Consider the following 11525-nt stretch of genomic DNA (forward strand, 5'->3'; position numbering starts at 1 on the left):
TTTTTTTTTTGAGATGAGATCTCGCTGTGTCTCCCAGGCTGGAGTGCAGTGGCGCAATCTTAGCTCACTGCAACCTCCAATTACCAGGCTCAAGCAATCCCTGCCTCAGCCTCTTTAGTAGCTGAGATTACAGGCATACGCCGCCACACCCAGCTAATTTTTTTGTATTTTTGGTAGAGACAGAGTTTTGTTATGTTGCCCAGGCTGGTCTCGAACTCCTGAGCTCAAGCGATCCTCCTGTTTCAGCCTCCAAAAGTGCTGGGATTACAGTCATGAGCCACCGTGCCTGGCTAGGACCCTTTTTTAATTGTTGTTTTTGAGACAGAATCTCCCTCTGTCACCCAGGCTGGAGTGCCGTGGCATGATCTTGGCCCACTGAAACCTCTGCCTCCTGAGTTCAAGCGACTCTTGTGTCTCAGCCTCCTGAGTAGCTGGGATTACAGGCATCTGCCACCACACCTGGCTAAATTTTGTATTTTTAATAGAAATGGGGTTTCACCATGTTGGACAGGCTGGTCTCGAACTCTTGACCTCAGGTGATCTGCCCACCTCAGCTTCCCAAAGTGCTGGGATTACAGACATGAGCCACTGTGCCCTGCCTGGCTAGGACCCTTTGCTGAGCCTATTTGGGCTCCCCAGAATCCTTTCCTTTCCTCACCCACCTGGGCCACGAGATCTCCAAGTGACCTTGCCTACAACCCCACGACGTTCCTTCCCACCTACAGCTGAGGCCCTTCCTCCCCAGGTCCCAGTTCATCCGCCTGGTCTTCGTCACCACCGTGGTCAGCACCCCCCTGTCCTTCCTGCGGCCCACGGTCAACGCCTACGTCCTCAACAGCATTGCCCTGCACATTGTCTACATCGTGTGCCAGGAGTACAGGAAGTGAGTGAACACTACAGGTGCCTGGGCAGGGGGCTGCCATCCCCCTCCTGGCACCCCTGACTCCAGGCTCAAGGAGGGGACGTCCCTTCCCCAAGATCATCCACTAACAAGTGGCAGGGCCAGAATTTGAACTTGACTGACTGCAGAGCTTGTCCTTTTTTTTTTTTTTCTTTTTTTTTCTTGAGACAGAGCCTTGCTCTGTCACCCAGGCTGGAGTGCAGGGGTGTGATCTTGGCTCACTGCAACCTCTACCTCCTGGGCTCAAGCAATCCTCCCACTCTAGCCTCCTAAGTAGCTGGGACTAGAGGCATATGCCGTCACGGCAGGATAACTTTTATATTTATTTATTTATTTTTTTGTAGAAACAGGATTTTGTCATGTTGCCCAAGCTGGTCTTGAACTCCTGGGCTCAAGCGATCCACCCACCTCAGCCTTCCAAAGTGCTGGGATTACAGGAGTGAGTCACTGCATCCACCCTACATTATATTTATTTATTTTTATTTATTTATTTATTTATTTTTTGAGACAGAGTCTTGTTCTGTCTTCCAGGCTGGAGTGCAGTGTTGCAATCTCAGCTCACTGCAACCTCCACCTCCCAGGTTCAAGCAATTATCCTGCCTCAGCCTCCTGAGCAGCTGGGATGACAGGTGCATGCCACCGTGCCTGGCTAATTTTTGGTTTTTTAGGGGTCTTGCTATTTTGCCCAGGCTGGTTGTAAACTCCAGGGCTCAAGCGATCCTCCCAACCTCAGCCTCCCAAAGTGCTGGGATTACAGGCATGAGCTGCTTTGCGTGGCTTGAAGGACATTTGAAATTGCACCTGGTGTGCTGGCAATGCTCAGTGTTAGTTCTAAGCACGAGATTGGGCCCCCTCTGCTCGCACCCTCAATTCCTGCTCTTGCCCTTCTCCCAGCTTCTGAGCCTCATCACTGTGGAAGGAGGAATTTCCCATCAGCCCCCTCAGGTGCTGCTCTCTGATCCTCCTCTCCCCTCTCTAGGACCAGCAATAAGGAGCTTCGGCACCTGATTGAGGTCTCCGTGGTTTTATGGGCTGTTGCTCTGACCAGCTGGATCAGTGACCGTCTGCTCTGCAGCTTCTGGCAGAGGATTCATTTCTTCTATCTGCACAGCATCTGGTAAGCGCGTGCTCTGAGGCTGTGAGGGGCCCAGAGTCAGAGAATCTTAGATGCCAGAGCTCGGAGTAGGAGCCTGGGGGCTGGGGGTTGAGGAGCAGAGGGAGGAGAGCCAGATACTGGGTCCTGGCAGTAGGGGAAGGCTGCAGTCAGAAGGCCAGACCCAGAAGGTCCCTTTGGATGGTCAGGATCCATGAAAGGCCGGGCGCCGTGGCTCACGCCTGTAATCCCAGCACTTTGGGAGGCAGAGGCGGGTGGATCACAAGGTCAGGAGTTCCAGACCAGCCTGACCAATATGGCGAAACCCCGTCTCTACTAAAAATACAAAAATTAGCTGGGTGTGGTGAGGTGTGCCTGTAGTCCCAGCTACTCAGGAGGCTGAGGCAGGAGAATGGCGTGAACCCGGGAGGCGGTGCTTGCAGTGAGCGGAGATCCTGCCACTGCACTCCAGCCTGGGAGACAGAAGGAGACTTCGCCTCAAAAAAAAAAAAAAAGGCTGGGTGTGGTGGCTCACGCCTGTAATCTCAGCACTTTGGTAGGCCGAGGCGGGCAGATCACGCGGTCAGGAGATCGAGACCATCCTGGTTAACACAGTGAAACCCCATCTCTACTAAAAATAATACAAAAAATTAGCTGGGCGTGGTGGCGGGTGCCTGTAGTCCCAGCTACTCGGGAGGCTGAGGCAGGAGAATGGCGTGAACCCGGGAAGTGGAGCTTGCAGTAAGCAGAGACCCTGCGCCACTGCACTCCAGCCTGGGTGACAGAGCGAGACTCTGTTTCAAAAAAAACAAAAGATCCATGAGAAATAAAAAGAGGGCCAGTGTGAGGCTATGGGCATCTTATGCCGTCACCACCTTCGCTCTGCATTCCACAGGCACGTGCTCATCAGCATCACCTTCCCTTATGGCATGGTCACCATGGCCTTGGTGGATGCCAACTATGAGATGCCAGGCGAAACCCTCAAAGTCCGCTACTGGCCTCGGGACAATTGGCCCGTGGGGCTGCCCTATGTGGAAATCCGGGGTGATGACAAGAACTGCTGAGACCTGCCAGCCTCTTGACTATCCAACCACCCTTCAACTTGCCTGTGTCTTGAGAAGAGAGCCCCCGTCAGGACTTGCGCCTGAGGGACACTCGTGGTTCCTTCCTCTGTTTCCCCTTCCGTGTCCTCCTTGTCCTGTGCTGCCCTGCCTTGAGGCTGAGGATGGACTTTCTGACATCTCTGAGCAGCAGCCTGGTGACTGTGGGGGGCTGTCTTGCGCATCTCCCTTCCATGACCCCCCACACCCTCTTTCATTTCCTCCTCTGTGTCCACAGCCTCCCAGTGACCATTGTCACACGAGCTGGTGGGGCTGAGTCACCAGGTACTGGGGTGACTGAAGGATGTGGCATCTAAATATTAGCTTCCAGGCCTGGTGTGGTGACTCACGCCTGTAATCCCAGCACTTTGGGAGGCCGAGGAGGGTGGATCACCTGAGGTCAGAAGTTCAAGACCAGCCTGGCCAACATGGCAAAACCCCATCTCTACTAAAAATACAAAAATTACCCGGGCGTGGTGGTGCACGTCTGTAATCCCAGCTACTTGGGATTGAGGCAGGAGAATCGCTTGAATCCGGAAGACGGAGGTTGCAGTGAGCTGAGATTGCGCCACTGCACTCCAGCCTGGGCGACAAGAGCGAGACTCCATCTCAAAAAATAATAAATAAATAAATATTAGCTTCTAAATATTGGTGGTCACTACCAGACTCCCTCATCTGTCTTTGACCATGACAATGTCCCTGGTTCTTCGGGGGCACCCCAGAGAATGAACATGACTTCCAGGCACCTCATTCTACATCCACACATACATGTGGAGACGTTGCACGCAGACCCACCCACCTCCTCCCATGTACTTGTGAGGTCCTCAGGTTCACAGCTGAGGAAAGCAGAGTCCCAGACTGGGCAATCTGTGTGCTTTGGGGGCATGTGGACATGAGAGACGAGTGAGGATAGTCTTTTTTTTTTTTTTTTTTTTTTAGGACAGAGTCTCGCTTTCTCGCCCAGTCTCCCGGGCTGTGGTGCGGTGTCGCGATCCCGGCTCACTGCAAGCTCCGCCTCCCGGGTTCACGCCATTCTCCTGCCTCAGCCTCCTGAGTAGCTGGGACTACAGGCGCCCGCCGCCTCGCCCGGCTAATTTTTTGCATTTTTAGTAGAGATGGCGTTTCACCATGTTAGCCAGGATGGTCTCGATCTCCTGACCTCATGATCCGCCCGCCTCGGCCTCCCAAAGTGCTGGGATTACAGGCGTGAGCCACCGCGCCCGGCCGAGGATAGTCTTTAAAGCAGTGGTGGGATGGTGGGGAAGGGCGGTTTTCATGATGGTTAAGAGCACAGGGCTTCGAGTCAGGCAGACCTAAGTTAGAATTCCTACTCCACCATTTTCTAGTTGTACAATCTTGGGGAAGTGATTTTTCCTTCCTTGGAAGCTCAAGGACATTGTCTGTAAAATAAACATAATATTCCTTGTCTTGTGGGGGTTTTTGTGTGGTTAAAACAAATGAATGCGTGTGAAGTGCTTAGCATAGAGTTTGACAAACATCTAGCCACCCACTCATCTTTAATTCATCTGCCCCATAATTTATTCATCCATCCATCCATTCATTCTTTCATTCATCTACCATTGATTTATTTATTCATCCATCCACCCACCCTTTAATTCATCTACCCATTAATTTATCCATCTATCCATTCATCATCCACCCATCCTTTGATTCATCCATCCATTAATTTATCCATCTATCCATCCACCTACCCATCTTTTAATTTATTTACCCATTAGTTTATCCATCTACCTGTCTTTTAATTCATGCACACATTAATTTCTCTATCCTTCCATCCATCCATTAATTAACCCATCCATTACTTTATCCATTCATCCAGCCACCATTAATTTATCCATCCATCCATCCATCCATCCATCCATTCATTCATCTATTGAACTCTCCATTGAACTATCCATCTATCCATCCTTTAATTTGCCCATCCAGTAATTTATCCAACCATTCTATCTTTCACCTATTATCTATCCTTTAATCCACTTATTCATTCATTAATGTATCTATCCATCCATTGAATCATCCATCTAACTATGCATTCATTCATCCATCCATTATCAATTATTCATCATCATCCATCATTTATTATTCTTTCATTCCTCTATTAAGCCATTTATCCATTCATTTACCCAATTATTTATCCATCACCTTACCCTGCCTCCCTCTGTCCATCCATTTGCCTTTACATTTAGCCATTCATTTGTCCATTGGTTTATCCACCCAAATCATGCAACCATGCTTTTGTTCATCTACTTTTCAACTGCTCATTCATTCACTCATTCGACACACACGCGTGTATTGGGATCCTACTATATATCAGACGTTAGCCTCTGGGGATCCAAGACAACAAAGACATGCAATGTCCTTGCCCTAATGAAGAATATAGATATTAAACAAATAGAAACACACACACACAAAGCACTTCCAGACACTGATGGGTGCTAAAACAAATACAATAATATTCTGGAAGATGATGGTTGTGGGAGCAGTACTATCACATGGGTGGTTCAGGGAGTGCATTTTGCAGTTGAGCCCTCAATGACAAGAGGAAACAAACGATATCAAAAGCCAGGGCAAGGCCATTTTGGGAGGCTGGGACAGGAGGATCGCTTGAGCCCAGGAGTTCAAGGCCAGCATGGGCAACACAGCAAAACCCCTTCTCTATAAAAAATTTTTAAAAAATTAGCTGGGTGTGGTGGCATGAGCCTGTAGTCCTAGCTACTTGGGAGGCTGAGGTGGAGGATGGCTTGAGTCCAGAAAGTGGAGGTTGTGCCACTGCATTCCAGCCTGGACACATAGTAAGAGGTTCTTAATCTGGGGGCCCTGGATGGGTTTCAGCTTCCACAGACCACTTGACATTGTGTGCAAAAGATGGGTGTTTGGACATACAATCTAGGCACCTGGAGTGCATCACTTTAGATAGATGAGAATACTCTCATTTTATAGATGTGGCTCAGAGAGGGCAAGTCACTTGCCTAAGGCCACACAGTGTGTACTTGAACCCAGTCTGTCCTTCTCCAAAGCTCCTTGCACTGCAGTGAGTCAGTAGTGGACTTGAACCTAGATCCCTGGTCATCTGCTTCTGGATCCTTCTTCCTTTCTTGTCCTATAAACCAGAGGTTTTTCACTTGTGGCTCCAGGATGGACCATGGTGGTAGGAAGAGGTGGAATTGGGGATTTCTATAAACTTGTAAAATCATCTACGAAATGCTGTGTGTCTTGGTGTATTTGGGGGAGAGGAGCTGTGATTCCATGACATCCCCTAAAGAGGTGTTTGACCACCCAAAGAGTTGAGAACCTCAGTTCAAAATCTTCCTGGGGAGGGTGGCTGAGCATGGTGGCTCACGCCTGTAATCCCAGCACTTTGGGAGGCTGAAACAGGCGGATCACGAGGTCAGGAGATCGAGACCATCCTGGCTAACACGGTGAAACCCCCGCTCTACTAAAAAATACAAAACAATACACACACACACAATAATAATACACACTCATAGCTGGGCATGGTGGTGGTGGGCTTTTGTAGTCCCAGCTACTTGGGAGGCTGAAGCAGGAGAACATGCGAACCCAGGGAGGCAGGAGCTTGCAGTGAGCCGAGATCGCGCCACCAAGGGCCCAGCCTGGGTAACAGAGCAAGACTCCGTCTCAGAAAACAAAAACAAAACAAAACAAAAAAAATCAACAAACAAAATCTTCTGAGGGAGGAGGACAGAGAAGCGCCTGCCTCCTCCCCTGACCCCATGGTTCTTCCTCTTCTTTGCCAGTTTATGTGGCCCGAGTGTAAAATCATGTAAAAAAATCCCACTCGGCTGGGCGCGGTGGCTCAAGCCTGTAATCCCAGCACTTTGGGAGGCTGAGACGTGGGCTGGGATCACGGCAGGTCAGGAGATCGAGACCATCCTGCTAACATGGTGAAACCCCGCCTCACAAAAAATACAAAAACTAGCCGGCGAGGTGGCGGGTGCCTGTAGTCCCAGCTACTCGGGAGGCTGAGGCAGGAGAATGGCGTGAACCCGGGAGGCGGAGCTTGCAGTGAGCTGAGATCCCGCCACCACCTCAGCCTGTGACAGAGCGAGACTCTTGCCCCAAAAAAAAAAAAAAAAAAAGAAAGAAAAAAATCCCACTCTATCCCCAGTATCTGTCCTCTGGCTCCGCTGGTCCCTCCTCACAGCCTCCTCCTGGGGCATAAAGGTAGCCGAAAAGCAGGAGGCCTGGGCAACCTCTGCCTCCCAGGTTCACGCCATTCTCCTGCCTTAGCCTCCTGAGTAGCTGGGATTATAGGCGCACGCCACCACGCCTGGCTAATTTTTGTATTTTTAGTAGAGACAGGGTTTCACCATGTTAGCCAGGGTGGTCTTGAACGCCTGACCTCGTGATCCACCTGCCTCAGCCTCCCAAAGTGCTGGGATTATAGGCGTGAGCCACTGTGCCCGGACTCCAGGCTGTAATTCTAACAAGCTACATGACCCTTGTACACCCTAGTCTCCATCAGGAAGGTCTCTTGGTGACAAACGACAAAATATTCAACCCTAAGTGGCTGAAATCACAAATGGACAATCAGCATATATACTTTTTTTTTTGACAGAGTCTCTGTCGCCTAGACTGGAATGCAGTGGTGCAATCTTGGCTCACTGCAACCTCCACCTCCTGGGTTCAAGCGATTCTCATGCTTCAGCCCCCCAAGCAGCTGGGATGACAGACACCCACCACCATGTCTGGGTAATTTTTGTATTTTTGGTAGAGACGGGGTTTTACCATGTTGGCTAGGCTGGTCTTGAACTCCTGACCTCAGGTGGTCTGCTTAATCAGGAAGGTCTATTGGTGAAAAAGGACAAAATATTCAACCCAAACTGGCTGAAATCACAAATGGACAATCAGCAATATATACTTGTGTTTGTTTGTTTGAGACAGAGTCTTGCTCTGTCACCCAGGCTGGAGTGCAGTGGCACAATCTTGGCTCACTGACTCACTGCAACCTCCACCTTCTGGGTTCAAACAATTCTCTGGCCTCAGCCTCCCAAGTAGCTGGGATTGCAGGTGCACACAAGCATGCCTGGCTAATTTTTGTATTTTTAGTAGAGGTGGGTTTTCACCATGTTGCCCAGGCTGGTCTAGAACTCCTGAGCTCAGGTGATCTGCCCAACTCAGATTCTCAAAGTGCTGGGATTATATGCGTGAGCGACTGTGCCCGGCCAGCGTATATGCTTTTGAAGTTCAGCCCTAGGCTGCAGACCTGGCTGGGTCCAGGCTTCAAATGATGTCACCAGGGCCAGGCTCTCCTTATCCCTCTGACTGGCTTCACGGGTAGGAGCGGCCACCAGGAGGGCTAGGCTGCCTGCCTTCCTTCTAAGTTTAAAGGTGAACTCAAAACTCCAAGCACAGGCTGGGTATGGTGGCCCATGCCTGTAATCCCAGTGTTTGGGAGACCAAGGTGGGAGGAGTTTTTGAGACCAGCCTGGGCAACATAGCGAGACCCCCTCTCTACAAACAAATTAAGAATCAGCCAAGCATGGTGGTGTGCACCTGTGGTCTTAACTACTTGGGAGGCTGAGGCAGGAGGATCGCTTCATGAGCCAGGGAGCTGGAGACTGCAGTGAGCTGTGATCACACCACTGCACTCCAGCCTGGGTGACAGAGTGAGACCCTATCTCAAAAAAAAAAAAAAAGAAAGAAAAAGAAAAAAAGTCTGGAGCAGTGGCTCACATCTGTAATCCTAGTGCTCTGAAAGGGGAAGGTGAGCAGATTGCCTGAGGTTGCAGTGAGCCGAGATCACGTCCCTGCACTCCAGCCTGGGTGACAGAGCCAGACTCCGTCTCAAAAAATATATATACTTATATATGTATATTGCAACAGGTGGCTGTGTGTGTACTTTTGTGGCAGGCAGCAAACTGGGAGGTTACAGGAAAGAGGCTGGAGGCCAAAGGGATTCCAAAAATTATCCAAAAGAGGGCTGGACCATCATATAAAGGGAACACTCAAATGTTGTTCCCGGGGTGCAAATAAAGTGAACCACTAGAGGGCAGAAAAGACTTAATGTATTAACAGTAACTGTTCAGCTAGGGACCAAAAGCAAGACAAGAACATCCAAAATGTTACTTTCTTTGGAGTTCAAGACCAGCCTAGGCAACATAGGGAGACCCTATCTCTACAAAGAAATTTAAAAATTAGCTGGATGTGGTGGCGCGTGCCTATGGTCCCAGCTACTGGGGAGGCTGAGGTGGGAGGATCGCTTGAGCCCAGGAGGTTGAGGTTGCAGTGAGCTGTGATTGTGCCATCGTACTCTAGCCTGGGTGACAGAGTGAGACCCTGACTTTAAAAATCTCGGCCGGGCGCGGTGGCTCAAGCCTGTAACCCCAGCACTTTGGGAGGCCGAGGCGGGCGGATGATGAGGTCAGGAGATTGAGACCATCCTGGCTAACAGGGGAATGGCGTGAACCCGGGAGGCGGAGCTTGCAGTGAGCCAAGATCAGGCCGCCTCAAAAAAAAAAAAAAAAAAAAAAATCTAAAAAATTGAAGGGGTACAAGTGCAGCTTGTTACATGCGTATATTGTATGATGGTGGTCTTGGCTTTTCGTGTATCCATCACCTGAATAATATACTTTGTATCTGTTAAACAATTTTTCATCACTTTCTCTCCTTCCACCCCCAGCCCACCCAATGTCTATCATTCCACACTCTATGCCCATGTGTACACGTTATTTAGATACCACTTGTAAGTGAGAATGTATAGCATCTGACTTTTTCATCCATCTCCAGAACTTTCTCATCTTCCCAGCATGAAACTGTCCCCATGAAACACTCACTCTCTAGCACCCTCCCCTGCCCCTGGCATCCACCAGCCTATTTTCTTTATCTTTATCTTTTTCTTGTTCTTTTTTTTTTCTTTTGAGATAGAGTCTTGCTCTGTCAGCCAGACTGGAGTACAGTGGTGCGATCTCGGCTCACTGCAACCCCCGTCTCCCAGGCTCAAGCAATTCTCCTGCCTCAGCCTCCCGAGTAGCTGGGATTACAGGCATGTGCCACCACGCCCGACTAATTTTTGTATTTTTAGTATAGACGGGGTTTCACCATATTGGCCAGGCTGATCTCGAACTCCTGACCTCAGATAATCTACCTGCCTCAGACTCCAAAAGTGCTGGGATTGCAGGCGTGAGCTTCAAGAGCTCCTTGGCTTGAAGGTGGGACCTCATTGAGGATCCTCCCCCTTCCACCCAGGAACCTGCCTGCCTCCTGCTGCTGTTCATGGTGCCAATGCTATAGGTGCCAAGGGGCATCTGTAGGCCAGCACCGAGCTGCTCTCAACCTCTCCCTCAGCTTCCCTCCTATGCTCATCAGCACCCAAAGTCAAGAGGGAGCTGAAGCAGCAGGGGATGGAGTGTCACCACTGCCCCAAGCGTGTGCACACCCAGCTGGGCTGTGACAGTGCCTGGGCTTGGCCCCAGCTTTGCTCTGAGACTGGAATGGGCGCTGACAGCAGGGAGAAGCCAGGCAGTGGGAGCAGGTATTTCCAAGCCTGCAAAGGCAGGGAGGCCTTCCCGGGACCCCAAAAGTGCGGGGATGCCTGGGTCCACAGCCTCGGTTTGGGTGGCTGCAGCTGCACTGGGGGTGTGTGGGGCTCCTGCCTACTCTGTGGAGTAGGAGGCTCGGGTCTGCAGCTGTGGTTTGGGCAGCTACAGCAGCACCTGGAGAGCTCTCACCCCAACTCAGAAGGGGCGGGGCTCCCACTTGACCCTGACACAGCCATCAATCTCCCCTCTGAAGAGGTACATCTAATGGTCATTAGGGTAGGGATGATGACTATTCTTTTTTTTTTTTTTTTTTTTTTGTGGTTGGTTTTCCATTTTTTTGCCCCGGGGGTGAGGGCAGTGGTGCGATCTCGGCTCACTGCAACCTCCGCCTCCTGAGTTCAAGCGATTCTCCTGCCTCAGCCTCCCGAGTAGCTGGGACTACAGGTGCATGCCACCACGCCCAGTTAATTTTTGTATTTTTAGTAGAGATGGGGTTTCACCATACTAGCCAAGCTGGTTTTGAACTCCTGACCTTGTGATCCACCCGCCTCAGCCTCCCAAAGTGCTAGGATTACAGGCGTGAGCCACCGAGCCTGGCCGATGATGACCATTCTTAACTGCTTCATGCTGACAGGGGGCATTGTTTTTGGAAAAATGGCAGTCAGATTTTCCCTCAGGGGCCTATCTAAGGGTCTGCAGTAAAACGGAGCCATCATCTGAGGCTCTATTTGCATGACCATTTTGAGTTTGACAGTCCGTCCCTTTAGTTTCTTCTGAGCTGCAGTCAGAGATCACTGATGGGTTCTCTCCCACAATTGTCAAAGGTTACAAATAGCTTGAAAGAAAAGTTTCCTTGATTCTGAAAAACAAAACAAAGGATCAGCAATGTTCCAAGCAAAAACTCAGAAAAG

At 50.2% G+C, this 11525-nt stretch overlaps 1 protein-coding gene across 2 annotated transcripts in view; it reads left to right on the forward strand.

Annotated features, from left to right (window-relative positions):
• Window positions 1–3626, forward strand: part of ACER1 (alkaline ceramidase 1) — a 47982-nt gene extending 44356 nt beyond the window's left edge. For both annotated transcript variants that reach the window (XM_031660065.1, XM_003914749.5), the window contains 3 exons: window positions 746–883; window positions 1881–2018; window positions 2890–3626. In XM_031660065.1, coding sequence (XP_031515925.1) covers window positions 746–883; window positions 1881–2018; window positions 2890–3058 — 445 coding nt within the window. In that variant the 3' untranslated portion in view covers window positions 3059–3626. The remainder of the gene's footprint in view (window positions 1–745; window positions 884–1880; window positions 2019–2889) is intronic.
• The last annotated feature ends 7899 nt before the right edge of the window (window positions 3627–11525 follow it).

The sequence above is a fragment of the Papio anubis genome, chromosome 20 (assembly GCF_008728515.1).
Source record: "Papio anubis isolate 15944 chromosome 20, Panubis1.0, whole genome shotgun sequence".
Classification (NCBI taxonomy): Eukaryota; Metazoa; Chordata; class Mammalia; order Primates; family Cercopithecidae; genus Papio; species Papio anubis.